The following is a 19,683-nucleotide window of genomic DNA, read 5'->3' on the forward strand; positions in this document are numbered from 1 at the left end:
TTTGAGGTTGAAGGTGTGTCAGCTCCCAGCTGTGTTGCTGTTGGTGTCACTGTTACGCTCATGACTGAAACAACTAAAAAGAACGCTTGTATTTATTAAACTCCTAAGTTTGGGAAAGACCGGGAGACACGGGTGTGTTCAGACAGGACTCAGCACCCCTGGTTCTGAGTTACTTGGCAGACTGTCGTGGGAACATACTCTTGGGTGTCTCACACAGCTGTGTGCCTCTGACTGGGTCAGTGTCCTGCTGGCATTCCTGCAGGTGAGGACCAGGCCGTGAAGCATCAATCCCAGGAAACAGGTTAGGTGCCAGCTTCATCCCTGTGGAAGATTTGAGAAAGTTCCCAGCATGAGTTGGGAAGGTGCTTGATTTAAGATTTTATGAGGACAAAGGTTGAAGCTGGTCTTAAACATACCCAGGTGGTCTATAAAAGTTAATGTCCAGCCCCGGAAGCAAGATAGGAATTGTTGCCTTTTTTGTTTGTTTCTATTTACAAAAAAGGGGATGTTCTGATCACAAATGAAACCAAGAATGGGGAAGTGTGGGAAGTTAGAACCCCCATGTGATCAGTGTGCGGATGGAATGTTTCTAATTGGGCAAAAGTGTCCGAGAAATTTAAAAGAGAAATAACCGTAGCTTTTAGGCTTTTTTTGGAAGGATTAAATGAGGCCCTAAAGCCCTGAGAAGGTATCCGAGGAGACCTTATGGCCAGTGCCTTGAAAAGAAGTACCGAGTGCTTGGGTATGGGCTATAGGCAAGTGTTGGCCATCCAGCTGATAGAGCAGTAAGGCTGGTCCTTGGACTACAGCCTAGCTAGAGTCTCAGGTCTGTCTCAAGGCTCTGTGGTACCATCCATCCATCCCTGCAAAAACTAAACAGTGTGGCTAACTGCCCCCTTCCCCAAGATAGCGCTCCCTTCAGCATTCTGTTAGCGCAGTCTTACTTTTCTGGAAGTGTTTCTGCTGATGTCAAGCTCTTAGGTGAAGTGGGCAAAAGGCCTCCCATCACATGCTTCTTGCCAAGGTGGCTGTTAATAACACCCCCTAGTGTAGGGACATAAGTTCCCCCACCCATCAGCAATAATGGAAACTGGGGTCACAGGCATGGGGGATACAGCTCCTGGTCCAGGTGGACAGACCTGTTTTCCAAGGTAGAATGGGGCTGTACATGCTCCTTCTGTGTAGCGTGTGTGTTGGTTGGCCCCTGGTCCAAATGTTGTTTTCTAGTACGTTCTGTGGGGCTCTTCTTCGGAATGTTCAAGTTAAACTCCACAGTTTTCCTCTTTGTTTGGTGCTCTCGGGAATGCCCATCACCTAGGAGCAATTCAAACGTGTTCTTGGTGGGGCTGGAGGGATTGCTCAGCAGTCAAGAGCATTTCCTGCTCTTCCAGAGGACCTGAGTTTGGTTCCCAGCACCTGCATCTGGCAGCTCACAGCTGCCTATAACTCCAGCTCCAGCAGATCAAACACCCTCTTCTGGCCTCTGAGGGTTACCAGCACACATGTGGCATATACTCAAAGACTCACACAACGTATATAAAGTAAAAATAAACCTATAAAACAAAGTGTTCTTGGTCTCAGAAGTCATGGGTGTTAGGTTTTTGTCTTTAGTGTCTATACCTGTGACTAAGTAAGGCTTGGAGGCTGCTGACTGCTCAGGAGGGAAGACCATGGGAGTATGGCTGAGTGGTGTCTGGGGGGCACTGTGGTAGCCTGGCCTTTCAAACAGTGGAGTGGCCCTGAAGGTATCCAGACCCTTAAGTTTCCAGGCATTATCTTCCTGGTCTCTAGAGTTGTGCTTGGCCTTATGGCCCTCCAGGTCCTTCTTAGACCACAATAGTTTGGTCTTTGAATCTGTCCTGGGAGGATGGTGGTCAGTGGACTGCAGCCCTAAGAAGCGTCCAATGATGCCGCCAGGGTTCTCCTCATCTTCGTCATCCTCATTTGACTGAAACTCCATGTCTTCTTTGTCCAGGCTGGAAGGAAAAGGGATGCACAGGACTGAGTGGGTGTGTTGTGGGAATTTGGCCATTCAGTCTAATGACCAATGGAATGGAGCAGGTTGGCCCGATGAGTGTGGTCTTCTCTAAGGCTACCTGAAGCTTTCAGAATGAGAGAGAGGGTCCTGGGGCCCCTTGGATGGTGGAAGGCTTCCTGATGCCACAGCTCAGTGGCCTAGTCTGGACCTTTCCCCATCCCTCCCTGGTGGATGAAGAGACAGTGATGCCATTTCATTCTGTATTCAAGAATACGTTACATCCATTTATTTCATCCTTTAATAAGTAAGTCCTGATCCAAGACTTCTGTGGACTGCTACTTTATGGGTGGACCAAGAAAAGGTAGGAGCAAGTGCCTGCCCAGGACCAAGGCTGCACAGCCTTCTCAGTGCCTCAGCTGTCAGCTCCCTGGTGGATTCTGCACTTCCCAGGGAGTCCCTCAAGGCCCAGCTCACCTTAGGCTCCCTCTGGTTCACTGGCAACATCCAACTCCCCAGCCTAACATTACAGATTTGTGTGTGTGTGTGTGTGTGTGTGTGTGTGTGTGTCCATATGTGAATGAGTGTTCTTGTGTCTGCCTGTGTGAAGACCAGAGGACAATCCGCTTGCATCCTCAGGAAAGCAATCCACCTTCTTTGGGACCAAATCTCCCATTAGCCTCAAGCTCACAGTTAGGCTAGGTATCTGGCCAACAGTCTCCACGGGTCTGCTGTCTCTGCCTCTGCACTGGGATTACAAGTACATGCCACCATGCCTGTCGCTGGGACACGTGTTCTGGAGATCAGACAGGATTCCCTGAACCCCACCGGATCCTCTTTATCAGCCACCCTGTTCAAGCATCTTTCTCCAGGCAATCGGAACATCTATCTGCTCCTGGGGAAGCAGCTCAGATAAGCCCAGCAGCGGCTAGGCAAACCGCAATCTGCTTCCTGGTGGGAGCAACATCTAACAAAAGGTGTCTGGCTTCCTGGCAGCAGACTTCCTGAGGCTCCAGGACCTTTAACCTATATCAAAAAGCCCTGGTCCACATCCAAAGTCTCCCTGGCTTTAAGACCTAAGTGCAGGCCAGAAAGAGGTCACCTCTTAGCCAAAGGCAGCCTCTGTTACACTGCATCCTGCCCAGTCCTTGGCCATGGGTTGGAGCCTGCTCAGCTCACTAGCTTGCACAGTCCCTGGAGGCAGGGCTTATGTATTATTACCCTTACCCTCTGGTACCCACCCCAGGTTCAGTGCTGGTGTTCAGAAGAAACAAGTTCAAAACATCTTCCAAAATGTTCCTAGTTAATTCTAATTTCAGTTCAATGGACTGGGTCATAAACAAACAGAGAGAACAGCAAAGTACAGTGTGTAAGCACATCAGATACTCCAGAGCCTTCCCAGCTGTCGTCCAGGGGACCGTGGAATGGCCCTTTTGGCCCACTGTGTCTAGGAGGAATTCGGATGAAATGAAATGGGATTGTACAGAGAAGACAGTGGCTACTGTGGGTGGAAGGAAGCCTTTTCTCTGCAGGACAGTCTATTCAGGAGACCCTGTCTCCTACAGCATAGTCCACTAGCTAGCCCTTACTGGGCATGCCTCATGTAATAGCAACAGCTGTTCCAAGTTGCTAGGGAAGCCTTACACTTAAGGTTTTTCTCAACCAGGTCTCTGGCACTGCCTACCTGATGTTGAAGGTGGAGCCCAAGAAGGAAGGTCGACGATACTGGACAGAAGCAGCGGTGTAGGGTGGCTGAGGCTCGGCCTCATTCCAGTACATATCACGCTCCATGGGAGGCAAATCCTGGTGCATCTCATCCACAGACAACAGGGATACCTGGTTGCCAAGGACAGAGGTGGGTATCCAATAGAATGAGTAGCCCAGACAGGAACATGAGCTTGCCTGATGCCTTAGGAATCATCAGTTTGCTCTCTCCGGGCCTCAGTTTCCCCACCTGTGGTACTGAAGAGACTGATGCTTACTTGCAGCTCCGAAGCTGAGATGTGAATCCTGGGAGTGAATGATTGACTGAGAAAAGGGCTGATGTTTGAGAAGGGGAAGACAATTTACTGTAGGGTCTCCCTGGAAAAATGCTGAGTCCCCTCTTGGGATCCAGTTTGAGAAGGGTCCATGACACAGCCCCCGCCCCCACCCCCCCATACCTGCAGGTTTCTGTCAATGATCCAGTTGGTCTCAAAATCATCGTCATCCTCTCCGAAGGGGTTGATGAGCTGCTCTGCCACCTTTGGGGATGGAGGCGGTGTGCGGGGGGTGGGGTGGGGGGGTGTGAGGCTCTGAGAACCTTGACACTCTGGTTCCCATCCTAAGCCTTGGGTCCGGCCACAGCCACTCCCTCATGATGCCTTTCCTACCTAACAACTGTCTTCAAGGCCACAGAATTGGGCCCCGGCACCCTCCCCATGGGGCTTCCATGTTCTTGGTCTCTACTCTGAAGACCACAGCTGTCCCTTCCTGTGTCACTCAGCCAAACCCCCTTGATCTCACCCTTGTAACTAGCTCACCTCAAGTTGCATTGCTTTTTGGTACACTTATTTATCTTCCAAGATGCACGTGTTTGCTGTTTTATGGTATTAGAGATAAATGCTGAGGCTGTGCTGAATTACAGTGGCCAGGAGGGGAGTTTCCTGGACACTAATATCTAAAATACTAAAGCAAGGGCTGGAGAGACGGCTCAGCGGTTAGGAGCACTGGCTGCTCTTCCAGAGGACCTGAGTTCAATTCCCAGCAACCACGTGGGGGCTCACAACCATCTGTAACTCCAGTTCCAGGAGCTCCAGTGACCTCTTTGGGGCACTGAATGTGGACCGTACACTTATATACATGCAGGCAAAACACTCATATGGATAAAATGAAAATTTAAAAAAAATTAAAAAATACTAAAGCAAAGCTCCACAGGGGTGATGATTGTTCTGTGGGTTCAGGGGACATCCTGATAGCTAGTGAGGCACCTCAGATAATTTTAAGCATAAAGGTAGTATAAACTAGTTAAGTCTTTAGAAAACAAAGGTAACTGGGGGAAGGTATATTGAGACTAGAATCTTTCTTTCCCTCCCTCTCTCTCTGTGTGTGTGTGTGTGTGTATGTGTGCGCGCACGCACGCATGTGTGTTGGACAAAACAGTTTCTGTGTATTTGCTCACGCATGTGTGATATGCGTGACCTTCTATTTTAGCTGCTTTGTCTTCCTCTCAGGTGGCTGACCTGACCATGACCCCTCTGGCCATGCCAATCGCACGGGGGAGGGCGGTATCCAGTGAGGCCTACCTTCAGCCAGCCCATGTAAAATAGGAATTGCAGGATTGTGAAGACAGGCACGACGAGGTCCATCTCGTGGCCTGGGTAGTTCTTGGCTGGGTTCAAAAACTGCCGCCCCACCAAGCATGCGAGGAAAAAGCTGTACACTGCCACTGTCACCACCTGGAAGGAGAGGAGCCACAGGGGGCAGAAGAGGGCTAAGCAGAGACCCTGGAGTTGGAAGCTTTGAGTCCAAAGCCTTGCTCTGACCTCCACACTCACGCAACTGGGTTTCTGTTTGTCCGTGTGTGTGTGTGTGTGTGTGTGTGTGTGTGTGTGTGTGTGTGTGTTGTTTGCTTTTATTTTTTGAGGCAGGGTCTCATGTAGTCCAGGCTGGCATGACACTCACTATGTAGCCAAGGATGACCTTGAACCTCTGATCCTCTGGCCACCAGATCCCTAGTGCTGGAAATACAGGTGTGTGCCACTATGTCCAGTTTCATGAGATGCCGAAGATCAAACCCAGGGAGGGATTAATGTATGTGGCAACACTACCCAATGAGCTTACCCACTCCATTTGCCCCCTCTTTTTTTTTTTTTTTTTTTGTTTGTTTGTTTGTTTTTCAAGACAGGCTTTCTCTGGGTAGTTTTGGTGCCTGTCCTGGATCTCGCTCTGTAAACCAGGCTGGCCTTGAACTCACAGAGATCCACCTGGCTCTGCCTCCTGAGTGCTGGGATTAAAGGCGTGCACCACCATTGCCCGGCCCATTTGCCCCCTCTTAAGACCAGGATGGTCACACTCCCTCTGCTGGGCTGGACTAGACAGGGCCACAGATGCTGACCTCAGTGCTAGAAAGAATTTTCCAAGTCCAGACCTAACTCCCAGGATGAGATCTGTGCTCAGTCCCTAGGGAAGTGTGCTTTCTGGATCTTCCTAGCCACCGATTTCCCACAGGGACAGCCTCGCCAGTCTCGTTTTTACCTGTGTGTACACCAGTGGGATGCTGATCCAGTCGTAAGCATACAGATGTCCACACTGAGTACGCAAGGTGCACATCTCCTGGAGGGTGGAGGAGAAGGAGCAGGTGCTGGCCACCACCTGCTTCCCCAGAGTCTCCCGCAGCTCTTCCCCAGATACAATGCAATGGTGCTCATGGAATAGCCTTGGCTGTGTGGTCATAGGCAGCTCGTTAGACCTCTCTGTGTCCTAGTAGCTTCGGCTAGCAAAAAGGAGCCAGGACTTCACAGTCTCACTCAGAGAGGGGACAGAGGGGAGATTTGGAGAGGGGCCACCTTGTGCTGTGGAAATCTTGTTCGAAAATATCATACACCACCAGGACAGGCTGTGGGCAGAGCTCCAGCCTTTTCTTTAAAGGAAGCCACAACACGTCCCACGGCATCCCATCTGTGGGCTCACGTTTATCATGCTCTGGAGCAAGACAGTGTCCCGGATTCGACCTCCAACATAGGCCTTCATTGACAGGTTGGCAAACCACACCCAGGGCACCAGAATGAGTTGTGTGGTAGGCCCAACTTCTGCAAATGCTTATATTCCTCATTGGTCATAAAGCCTGCAGGGCAGAGTGGACAAGGAATCGGGTAATCCTGCAAAAGAAGCAGCCTGCACCGGGAAACCCAGCCAGCCTGTCTGAGCACCTAGGGATTTCTGTGCTCTTTTATCGTTTGTTTCGGCACACAAAATTACTGAGCCCCAGTTAGGCGCTGTTCTGAGGTGGGAGTGTAGGGGCTTTGTTATTAGCTAGAGTCAGGCCCCGAAAAAAGTCAAGGGAAAGCTAGGGACCCTGTCAAGCCATCAAGTCGGGGAAACCGGAGATCAGGACAGGCAGAGAGAAAGGAGGTAGATCCGAATTCCATCAGTGCCCAAGCCCCAACTTTTTCCCTTCTCCCTGAAGGGTTCTTGACCTTTCTCAAATCCCTACCTTTTTCGTTTATTCTGGCCTCGCCCCACTTCTAGCACTGATTCTGGCCTGCCAATTCTGTCCCAATTCTGACCCTATCAGTCCTGCCCCACCTCACCCTCTTCAAGTCCGGAGGACTCTGGCTCCACCCAGCGTCAGCTCCCGTCACTCCGAGTCTCAGGCCACGCTAGGGTCCGCTCCGGCCCTGCGGCCCCGCCCACTCCAGATACTGCCTACCTGCTCGCACCAGGTGCAGAAGGGTGGGAAAGCGCTTGAAGACCGCGGTGCTGACGCTGCGCAGGATAAGCACTTGGCCCAGGATGGCATAGCGGATGAGTGTGCGCCGCAGCAGCCGACCTTGCTCGTCCTTGCCCTCCACGAAGCCTGACACCTGGCTCATAAGGCGGTCCGGCCAAGGCAAGCTCTCGTACTGGTTCCACCAGCGGGTCACCACCAACGTCACATAGAAACCTGGGCAGGAGGGATGAGGGGCGAGGGGCGAGGGGCCGGGCTGTGGCCAGAGACCAGCGCCGGGTGAAGCCTCGGTTTCTCCGACTTCCTAATACATGTGGGCCCAGCCTCAACGTTTTTAGAAGACCTCTGGCCCGCCTTACCCCACTCCCCGCCTCTGGTGGAGGTCCGCCCGTGTGTGTCTGGAGCTAGGGGGCGACCACTGGACCCCAACAGCCGCAAGGGGGCGCTCACCCAGAACAAAGGATATAGGGATGAGCTGAATGTAGCTGTCGCAGTACAGAGCCAGCTTCTCAAACAACAGCTGCTGTTCATTCGAGAGAGCCATTCTGGGAGTGGGTGAGGCATTGAGAGGAAGTGTCTAAGAATGTGTCCCTACTCCCGGCCCGGGGGAAGAGCGGGGCTATCTGGGTGATGTCCTTTCAACTGGTCTGGCTCAGGGTCCCCCTCTGGCTGAGGTGGGTTCTCGGAATGGGTTACTTCCAGCATTTTGAATGTGTGTATGTGGGGTGGTAGTGGTGGTGGTAGTGGTGGGTGTGTTGCCACGATGGTAATGGAACCCAGCCCTCGCCTATGTTAGGAAAACACTCCAGCACTGAGATATATTATATACCCAAGTACTTTACTGACCCTTTTAAACACGCCCAGGGACAGTTGTTTAAAAGTGGTTGTGTGTGTGTGTGTGGTGGGGGGGGGGGTTGAATGATAGCTCAGTGGTTAAGAACACTTGTTTGCACTTGCAGAAGAACCAGATTTAGTTCCCAGCACCCACATGGCAGCTTAGAACTATTTATAACTCCAGTTCCAGGAAGATCTGATGCCCTCTTCTGGCCTCCTTGAGCAATGCACACACATGGTGCACATACATGCATACATACAGGTAAAGCACTCATACACATAAAAATAAATATTTAAAAATAAGTAAAAGCAGGTAGAAACAACGTGCTTGGTATTTTTAAAAAGTGTAAGGTAGAAGGCTTGTTAGCTCCGCTGGTATAGTGCTTGCCTAGCACAAGTAAGTTCAGAGGTTCCATCTTGGCACCATATATGGGATTGAACACACACCACAAAAGAAAAAAAGTGGAGAGGGATGGCCAGGCTGAGCATTGAGTTTTAGGGCAATCAAGTGACTCTTGATGATATTCTAGTGGTGCATACATGTCATGTAAGATACATCTGTCCAAACCCATAGGATGCAGGACACCAGGAATGAACCCTAGTGAAAACTATGGACTTCTATCAACACGAGGTAAGTTCACTGACTGCAGCGAGTGTGCCAGTGTGCAACTGTGCTTTGCTAGAGCGGAGGGTGGCGTGGGCACAGGAGAGAAATCTCCGTACCATCCACTTAATTTTCCTACAGACAAAATGCTTTCAAAAATAACTCTTAGAGTTCACTTTCTGTTGCCTGCGCAAGATGTAGAACTCTCAACCCTTTCTCCAGCAGCATGTCTGCCTGCACACAATCCATCATGTCCCGCCATGATGATAATGGACTGAACCTCTGAACTGTAAGCCACCAATTAAATGTTTTCCTTTATAAGAAAAAAAACAAAACTTTTAGCCAGGCTTTAATCCCAGCACTCAGGAGGCAGAAGCAGGTAGAGCTCTGTGAATTCAAGGCCAGCCTGGTCTATATAGAGAGTTGCAGGACAGCCAAGGCTAAGTTAGAAAGACCTTGTCTCAAAAATAAATAAATTATAAATCAAGTAAGTTCTAGCTTGGCATGGTGGCTCCTGCCTGTGATCCTAGCACTTGGGAGGCAGAGGGCAAGTGAAGCACCCCACTGCAAGTTTGAGGTCATCTTGTCTACATAAGGGTTCTAGGACAGTCAGGGCTATATAGCAAGACCTTATCCCAGAGAACTAATTCACTGGGGCTGGAGAAATGGCTCCCTGGTTGAGAGCACTTGTTGCTCCTGCAGAGGACCTGGGTTTGGTTCCCAGCACCCGCATGGCAACTCATAGTAACTGTAACTCCAGTTCTAGAGGATTCAATGTCCTCTTCTGACCTCCACAAGCACCAGGCATATACATGGTGCACAGACATAAATGAAGGCAAAACACTCATACATGTGAAACAAAATTTAAAAATCTAAAAAAATTAAAGACAATTAATTAAATTCTAATTTTTAAAGTACCAAATAACAGTGTACTGTTATTAGAACAAACTGCAAGTAGTTGATATTTTTCAATACATAGTAGACGTGATTGCTTTTTAAATTTTTTATTTATGTATTTATTGCTTATATGTGTGTGAGAGATCAAGTGTGTGTGTGTGTGTGTGTGTGTGTGTGTGTGTGTGTGTGTTGGGGATCGAGCCCAAATGACACACATACCAGGCAAATATTTCTCTGAGCTACATGCCCAACTCTGGGTCTTTTTTTTTTTTTTTTTCTGTTCTCCCTAGCCTCACTCCAGTGGCCAGGGCCTGCCCAGGAGTTCAGCTCAGCCTTAGAAGCTAGCTGGAACATTGGACCCACTCCTTCCCAACTCCTTGATGCTCTCACCCCATTTCCACCCCACCTGCAGGCCTGGAGACCCTGCCTCCATGAGCCCTAGACCCACCCCCCCAGATGCTCCGCCCCGTCTTCCTGAATCTCTTACCTATAGACTCCACGGATGGCGTAGTAGAGGAACATGAAGATGAGGAATTCCCCACACAGCAGCTTGTAGATGCTGCCACGCCAGCACAGGAGCAGGCAGGAGAAGGAACCGAGACGGGCATTGGCTACTTTGTTTGTGTAGGTGACAGTCATGGCTTGGCACTGTGCAGCAGTAGGTGGCCTCGGGTCCTGGTCAGCAGGCAGAGGGTGACGTGGAGAGGGGAAGAAAAGAATCAAAGACTAAGTTCTGGTCTGGACGGACTCATAGGAGTTTAGTCCTGCCCTACCCGGGGCCTCCATTTTTCTAGCCTGGGTCACAGAAGGATGGGGTAGGAACACAAGAAGACACTGGGCAGGTCTGGGAGTTGCCACGTGCCCTTGGTTTTGTCTAATGACAAAGGCGGCTGCCAGGGCAGCAGCAGCATTGGCACAGAGCTCAGGTCTCAGAGCCAGGCGGCCTGAGTTCTCAGCCCCTTCCCCAGCTTCCTCAACTGCACCAGAGTGAATAGCTCAGAGACCCAGGCTAGCCCTGTTCACGGCCATGTCCCCATCCCCAGCACTTAGCCTGGCAGGAGGGAATGCCCTATTCATGGTGACTGAATGGCCATCCCAGGGCCTTTCCACCTGCTGATGTAGCCACCTCAGGGGACGGATGCTTTTCCTGAGGTAATCCCATGGCTCACTTCCACTTTAGAACATCTCCTAGGAAAAATGTCCCCAGCCACCCTACGGGAAATAGTGCCTCAGTGGTCACCAGTGGTGCCTTCCCAGTGTGCTCGATCCTTCTACATGGTGTATGGCGCTACTTGAAGTCCATGGGACACAGGACACTCCTGCCTGCTGTCCTCCTCTCCCACTGGAAACTCTTAGTGTGTTCTTGGAGCGGATGCTCAATACAAAACTGATTAAAGCCATGGTTGACTACCCCCATTCCAGCATCCAGAGTCCACCTCCCCGACAGGTGCTGCCAATATGTGCCCACCACACCCCCGAATACACAAGAGCAGTCATCCACCCCTAACGGCCTGCAAAGCCCCAGCCCCATCCACCTGGGGCAACCCCTACTCACAGGTAGGGTTCCAGCAGTTCAGGCAACCTCATACAAGTTCTGGCCACTGGGTTGCTGGCACTCTCTGAGACCCCGGGGCAGGTACCCCTGCCCATACTTGGAGGCTGGCACTGCCCACCCACGTCCGTTGTCACCTGACTGTCTAAGCCAAAGCTTCCACAAAGGAGTCCTTGTCTCGGGCCCCTCTTGTAATCTGCTCAAGAGCAGCAACCAGCACCGCCCCGGGCAATGTTCCTCTAATTCCTTCCTGGGGGTGTTGAGCTAAGAACAGGATGGGAACTAGGTTCACACCCCCTCTTCCATGGCTCTAAACTTTAGAATAGAGAAATCTGTGCCACCACCACTGTGTCCCCACTCCTGAGGTCTTTCAGAGAAAGTTGGGGGCAGGATTGAGCCTCAGCCAAGGTACCAGGACCCCAGGAAAAGGAGTCTTGTCCAGGCCTCTGGGGGGCCCCTCCAGAAAGAACTATAGCCCACTGCTACACGTCACTGGCTTGTAGTGACCTATGTGCTAGCCCTCACCGGCCTGAGCATCCTTGTCTCAAAAGGATGTGTTGCTTTGGAATTTATTTCATCAGCACAGTAAGTAACCACAATCTGCATATACTGGTGAGAAGCCCTGATTGGCTGCTGATGACATCATAGGTTGTGGTGGCTGTGATTGGTTGGCAGGGCCTACTAGTAGGTGCCTCAGAGGTAGAGAAAGAGAAGAGGACAGGAAGGCCAGGTGTGGCCACCGACCGGGCTTAGTGGGAGAAAACTAAAGGCCTGCTGTTCCAGCTATCTCATCCCAGACAGCCTGAGAGAGAGAAAGGCAAACACCTGTGCCCCCAGGGGCAGCTGGGTGGCATCTCAACAGCTGGCAGACCTTAGCACACCAGTCCTTTCTGAAGGCTCTTGTAAGCACCTGGCTAAGCTGGGAGTTGACCGACAAGCTCGTCGTACACAAGAGCCCAGACTCCGGGGAGCACTGGCTCTTCAGTCTTCACTGAGTGAGACAGTTTGTCAAGACATTTGCCAAACATGCAGCTTCTCCGGATCTCTCTCGGGAGGCTGGTGCTGCGTCCTTGGAGACGTTGCGTTTTTATCAAGTGCTGCAGGAACCTGTGAGATTTGGGTGGTCTTGGGAACCACACTTCCGGAAGCCCCAATTTACAGTTTGACCCTGAGCCTTAGTATGAAGCCAGCCTCCTACTCCCTGTCGGGGCTCTCCCTCTTCCCACCTCTTCACTCCCTAAGGAGGCTGAGCTCGCAGGTGATTCTGGACTCTGTATAAGTCCAGAAAGGGGGGCAGGGGGAAATAGCTATTTCACCATGACCTTGACTACTTTTCTAATCACAGCGAACAATAAGGCTGGTGTTATCCCGAGAGTCTGCTGAGACCCGGCACAACCTTGGAGGAAAAGCAGCCACCCCTCCCTGCCACCCTGTCCCTGTCCTTAGTTAGACAGAGACGGGACAGGACTGATGTGGGCCTCAGTCTTTTCATCTGAAAAGGGGGTGAGAATAAGTGTTGCTCTGCTGCAGGATGAGAGTGAGGGATGACAGACAAGTCAGACCCGGGGGAGATCTGCAAAGCGCGGTGCCTGGGCCCCACCGACAGATGCAGACTCGCCTGGCCCAAGTGCTGCTTTGCACCTGTAATGTACAGCCTGGGCTGAGAATCGCTGTGGATTCCTACTTTGCTTTCCCCCTCTGCCCCAACACACACTGACACTCAGGGGAGAGCTTACCACCTACAGGTGGTTTTACACACACACACACACACACACACACACACACACACACACACACACACACACATGTTTGCCATGTCCACATGAGGGTATGAGTTTGGATCCGCAGCACCTATCCATGTAAAAAGCGAAGTATGACATGCCTCTGTGACCCTGGTGCTGAGTGGGACAGACAGTAAGATACCTGGAGCTCACTGGCCAGCTGTTCTGGTCAGTGTGGGCTCCAGGTTCAGTGATGAGACCCTGTCTCAAAAAAATAAGGTGGTGGTTAGGTGTGGTGGCATATGTCTCTAATTGCATCCCTTGGGAAGCAGAGGCAGGTGGATCTCTGAGTTCAAGGCCAGCCTGATCTACATAGTGAGTGTCAGGCCAGCCAGATACACAGTGAGACCCTGTATCAAACAAAAAAGGTGGAGAGCCATGAGACAGACAACCAACAATGACCATGGTCTCCACATGCATGTCTGTGCACATACATATGCACACCCCCACCGTCAACATGTTTTATTTGAGGCATGTTCTCATGGAGCCCAGGATAACTATGAATTTTTTGTCTTTCTCAGGAGGACCTTGAACTTCTAATGCTCCTACTTCTACTTCCTGAGAGCTAAGATTACAGGTGTGAACCACCATACCTAGTTTATGCAGTGCTGGGGATCCAGTGAAAGACTTCATACATATTAGGCAAGCACTCCTCCCACTGAGAAATAGCCACAGCCCAATAAATAAATAAATATATATAAATAAATAAATAAATAAATAAATAAATATATATATATACATATATATATATATTATAATTAAAGTTGATCAAGTTCCAGTCACAGTGATGCTAACATTCTGTTTTAGATTTAAAAAAAAAAAAAAAAAAAGCAAACCCTGACTTTGATGGATTCCTGAACCCTTTATGTTGGCCACTAGAGGAACCATTGACTTGGTTCACGCTGGGGAAACCTGCCTGGTCTAGATGTCCAGGTGTCAGTGAAGATCGGAGCTGGCTTTGGAAGACTCTATGGTCTCCCGAGCATTACCAGCAGCTAGAGAATCCTTTGAAGAGCTGGGAGGTGCTGGATCCTTCTTCCCTTTTCCATGAAACCCATGCTCCTCACCGTTAGCCCGGCAATCCCTACAGACCTCTTCATGGTGCTGCTCCCTGCCCACCCCAGACGTGCCAAGATGTCTCCAGAGACACTCAGTGAACAAGCTGCTCCCGGACCCCCGGACCCACTCCAGCATAAGACATGGTCTCCCATGGATCTCAGACACGAAAATGTCTCCAGCCAACCAAGCAGACCTCAGGTAAACAGTAAAGCCGAAGACATGCCAGGGAGGATGCAGGACCCCAGAGGGACCCCTGCAAGGAGAGTGCACAACTCAGCCAAGACCATTCTTTTTTATTTTCCATGCCACAAAGAAGTTAGTCAACAGAACACCTCTGATGCCAGCATAGAATCCATTCTGACTTCTGCCTCTAAGAAGTCAGAGTTGAGTGACAATTAGAGAAATATTTTAAAAACCTCCTGCAGAAAATGAAAGCAACAATGTCTAAGAGACCAGGGAAACTTACAGAGTGGGAGCATTGGAGTTGGGGCTTTGAAACAGGAATAGGAGCTCACAGAACTGAGATGTAAGTGCAAAAGAACAGCCCATGGCAAGTCATAGAGGCAGTTACTGGGAGACAGTTGAGTATAACACACTCAGGGGACACTGGAGCTCAAGGCAGACCTTTTGCCCGAGGTCACAATGATCTAAGACTAGGCCCTGGGACTCTAAGTCTTCTGACTTTGGATCCTGGGCCCTTTCTACCCACAACCATGACCTCTACTCTGGAAGGGGGCTATCCAGGACCTGAGGCTTACCTGTTAGGGTCTCTGTTGGGGTTGAAGGGAGGTCTGAGGAATGAGGGGTATGCAGAGAAGACTTTGATGGTAGCAGAGCCCATGCTCTCGAGTCCCCTGGTAGAGAACCATATCAGGGAGCAGGTAGAGAACAGATGGGCTAACGGGTGAAAGTTCCAGACCCAGAACATTATAGTCTTCTCATCTAGGATCACCATAGCAACAGGAGCATCACAGAGGACCTGACCTCTGCCAGGCAGGTAGAAGAGGACCAGACTTGGCAGAGGGCAGTAGGCAGGAGACCCTGGGGTGGGCCCAGTGGGTCTGGCTGCTGTCTCCAGGCTCTGCATAGGGTGCCTGCCAGCCCACTCTCCTCCCCTGGGCCAATCACAGAATAAATAGGGCAGAAGCCAAGAGGAAGAAAGAGGTAGATGAACACAGCTGGGCAGGGAGGCAGAGGACATATAGTAGTGCCACTCCAGGGACAGGAAGGAAGATAGTCAACACCTCTTCCCTGACACCAGGCAGACCTGATTGCTAAAGCTCTGGGGACTCTGACACATAACCTCTGACCCCTTCAGAGGGACAAGGACAGCGTAAGACAGGGGAAGGCTGGGATACATCAGTCCAGCATCACCAAGCCATATCAGGCCAATGAGATAGTACAGAACAGATCAGAACCAACAGAAAAAGAGTCACAAGGTGAGAATTCAGCACAGCCTGGGGAGAGCTGGGATCCCTGAGCTGTGCTCTGCTTCACGGACTGCAGCCTGTGGAGACCAGCCAGGTGAGGCTCTGACCCTCCCCCACCTTTTCACTCCATCCCCACCTGTTCAATGAATGTGTTTTAAGAACCAGGGCCCCTGCATTCTGAGAACATACTGTGATGCTGGGCTGAGTAATTTGTTTTTTTGTTTGTTTTTATGTGTATGGATGTTTTGTCTGCATGTTTATCTGTGTAACACATGCCTGTCTGATACCCCTGGCAGCAGACGAGGGTATAATGTCCCTTGAGACTTGAGTTATAGACGGTTGTAACCACCATGTGGGTGCTGGGGTTCAAAGCCAGGTCCTCCGGAAGAATAGCCAGTTCTCTGAACTGGTGAGCCACCTCTGCAGTCCCATGAGTGAGTTCTTGATGGAACTACGTACTACATAGTCTAAGCTCCCGGGGTTCTAGAAGGCATAGTCTTTTCTCCAAGGGCTCCTCGGCTTCAGTGAATTGCTTTACATGTCCGTCTCCTCCTAGAACGTGGACTCTTACATGGAGACCCTTTAGCATGCACACCATACAGAGGTTTGTTAGAGATGCAAGACTCTCAAGCTCCACCCCAAAGCCCCTGAGTCATATCTGCGTTTACTTTTTTCAATTACGTTTATCTGTTGGTTTGTGTGTGTGCATGCTTGAGCACCACAATACACATGTAGAGGTCAGAGGACAACTTTGGGAGTCAGTTCTCTCCTTCCACCACGTGGGTCGCAGGCATCCAACTCCGTCTTGGCTGCAAGCACTCTTCTGGGCTGAGCCACCTTGCCAACTGGGAATCTGCATTTTAAACAAGTTCTCCAGCTGAGTCCAGTGTACAACCTAAATTAAAAGGTTGCCTTCAGATGATAATGAAAGAGAGAAGTCTGTTATTATTTACATTTCAAAGCACTGAACTCTTTCGTTTGTTTTTTAGACAGCCCCTGAACTTGATTGGTATCTGAAGATGACCTTGAACTCCTAATCTTCCTACCTCCATTTCCCAAGTGTTGAGGTTGCAGGCCCAATTTATGCCATGCTGGGGATCGAACCCAGGGTCTCTTGCATGCCAGGCAAGCACTCCATAGACCTCTTTATACTTAGTTGAAAATGTTCTTTGACACATAAAACTTTTTGCTTTTCCTGAATGTTGATCTTGCCAAATCTAAGGTCCTGAATATTTGCGTACTCCCTGTTTTCTTCTGAGAATTTTATGGTTTCAGCTCCTACACTTAGGGTCTGACATATTGTTAGTTCATTTTTGCAGATGGTGTAAGGTAAAGGTCCAAGGGCTTATGCTGCATATGGATAAGCAGGTGTCCAAGCACTCTTTGTTGGAAAGGTTTGTTTCCCTCATTGAATGGTTGTGGCACTGTTGTTAAAGATCAGTCTGTGACAGATGTATCTATTTCTGGAGTCTCTGCTCAATTCCATTGATCTCTGTGTCTGTCCTGAGGCCAATACTACACTTGTTGCTTGTTTGGTTTTGGTTTGGTTTTCCTTTTTCTTTTGCATGTGCATGAACGTGTAATATGTATGTGTGATGTACATATGTGTATGTGTAATATGTGTCTGGGTATATGTGTGTGCATGCTTATTGAGGCCCTAGGTCGATGTCCATGTCTTCCTCAATGGCTCACTACTTCACTTACTCAGGCAGGCTCTCTTGCTGAACCCAGAACTCACCAATTCTGGCTAGTCTAACTAGCCAACCTGCTACAGGGATACCCTGCCTCTGTCCCCCAAGTGCTAGAATGGCAGGTGTGTGTTAAGTCTCAAATGCTGGGACAAATGGCTGGGGTGCCTATTTAACATGTCAAGGTGAACCTGGCCACCAGGGTCTCCCAGCATCTCTCAGCCCTACTGTTAGGGCTCCTACTGGCTTGCGTAGCCCCTCCCTCTACCCTGAACTCTCCAGCCCAGGGGGATGGGCTGCTCTTCCCTCTGTAATGCAACCATTTTGGCTACCTGCTCCTTTAGCACCTTTGAGCCTCCTGGGTGCTGCACTGGTTCCCCCATCTCTCTCCCCTTCCATCAAACACCTTAAATGCAACCATCAACTGATCTATGAAAAGTTTTGAAGATCATCATCTATAAGTGTATCTGATTTTAGGCTTAACCTTGAAACACACAGGAACCTAAATAAAGCTTGTCACTAAATGAATCACATAACAATTTACAAGTTAGTGGCTTTTATAAGATTAGGATCATATAGCTTTATCCGTTAAGTTCGAACTTTAAAAGTTTGAGTTAGATTTAATTGAAGATAAACTTTTACCATTACAGAATATCAGTTTTTTTTTTTAATCCAAATAGATAAAGCTTAACAAATGAAGCAAAGACAACAAAGCTAGACAACTATTACTGTGAACCTGAGCAGACCTTAGGAATTTATAAATCTTATTTATCAAATATACCTTATTTATCAAACGTATGTTGTTACTTACCTAAATTTTCTAGAAGCTTGATGTTGATCAGTAAGCACCCGCATAAGTAGTTAGACATGCATCTCAAATCAGCGTTTGTTAATCTGAATAGACTTCTGTCTTGGGTTTCTATTGCTGCAACAGAACACCATCACCAAAAAGCAAGCTGGGGAGGAAAGGGTTTATTCTACTTACACCTCCGTATTGCTGTTTATCACCAAAGGAAGTCAGGACCAGAACTCCAGAGGGCCAGGAACCTGGAGGCAAGAGCTGATATGGAGGCCATGAAAGGGTGTTGCTTACTGGTTTGTTCCCCATGGCTTGCTCACTCTGCTTTCTTATAGAACCCAGGACCACTAGCCCAGCAGTGGCCCCACCCACAGTGGACTGGGACCTCCATCAATCACTAGTTAAGAAAATGCCTCACAGCTGGATCTTACGGAGGCATTTTCTCAATTGAGGGTCCTTCCTTTTCAGACAACTCCAGTTTGTGTGTCAAGGTGACAGAAGACTAGTCAGTACACCTTCTATAATCTTAAGTTTTCACCATCATATACAGGCTTCTCAGCCATTTGCCCCAGACTTAACAGCATGCGCCTTCAAGCCCTTATTTATACAGTGGCAGGCGGTGAGTAGGCATGCTGTTTTGAAATCAAAAAGTGTGAGTGAGGCTCGGTGGGTAAGACAACGTAAGTGCAATCCCCACAAGTGGAAGGAGAGAAAGTTGTCCTTCGATTTCCACACTTGCACCATTGCACATACGTGCACCAACCTCAACCTTCCCTATGCACCTACACACACACACACACACACACACACACACACACACACACACACACCAAATAAGCAAGTGCAAAAAAGAAGTAAGGGTTCTCCAACTTTGGTTATTCAGGATGTGGCTTGGGTTCATTTCTGTTACTGTGATGAAACACCCGACAGAAACCCTTTCAGGGAGGAGGGCTTGTTTGGCTTATGATTCCAGGCCACAGCCCATCATTTTGGGGAAGTCGAGGCAGTTGGAACTTGAGGTAGCTAGTCATATACATAGTTAGGAGCAGGAAAGAAACGATGATCCGTGCCATTCGCTCAGCTTTCCTTGTCTGCCCTTATGCGGTCCAGGACCAAACCCCAGGGAATGGGGTCTCCTACTTTCAGCCTGGGTCTTCCCACAACAGTTAATCAAGAGAATCCCCCACAGACATGTCCACAGGCCAACCTGACCATGACAATCCCTTTTGGAGACTCTTCTGAAGTGATTCTAGATTGTGTCAAGTTCACAATTTCAGTGAACCATTGCCTTGACATTCCTATGAATTTTAGGATCCCCTTGCTACTTCTGAAGAATGACAGAATTGTGACAGGATGATTTTGATTCTGTAGGTCATTCTATCATGTATATCATATAAGTCTTCCTGTCTGTGAACATGGGGCTGTCTGTTCATTTACTTAGGTCTCTTTCATTCAACAATAGTTTGTAGTTTTCATTGTGTAAATTTATTTATTTATTCATTCATTCATTTATTGATTTTCTATCTATCTATCTATCTATCTATCTATCTATCTATCTATCTATCTATCCATCATCTATTTATTTATTTTGAGACAGAGTGTCTCTACGTAGCCCTGGCTGTCCTGGAACTAGTTC

The 19,683-nt window shown here is 49.3% G+C and overlaps 1 protein-coding gene across 1 annotated transcript; it reads right to left on the minus strand.

Annotated features, from left to right (window-relative positions):
* Positions 1 to 74: 74 nt before the first annotated feature.
* LOC114685691 (bestrophin-1-like) lies at positions 75 to 15,587 on the minus strand. The gene is given in 13 exon segments (XM_037204582.1): positions 75 to 321; positions 1,140 to 1,314; positions 1,621 to 1,976; positions 3,660 to 3,811; positions 4,138 to 4,218; positions 5,260 to 5,412; positions 6,212 to 6,289; positions 6,647 to 6,735; positions 6,738 to 6,800; positions 7,386 to 7,619; positions 7,854 to 7,948; positions 10,226 to 10,413; positions 14,889 to 15,587. Coding segments are annotated over 12 exon segments (1,647 nt in total). The 5' UTR covers positions 10,378 to 10,413; positions 14,889 to 15,587; the 3' UTR covers positions 75 to 302.
* Positions 15,588 to 19,683: the final 4,096 nt, after the last annotated feature.

The sequence above is a fragment of the Peromyscus leucopus genome, chromosome 1 (assembly GCF_004664715.2).
Source record: "Peromyscus leucopus breed LL Stock chromosome 1, UCI_PerLeu_2.1, whole genome shotgun sequence".
NCBI classification, from domain to species: domain Eukaryota; kingdom Metazoa; phylum Chordata; class Mammalia; order Rodentia; family Cricetidae; genus Peromyscus; species Peromyscus leucopus.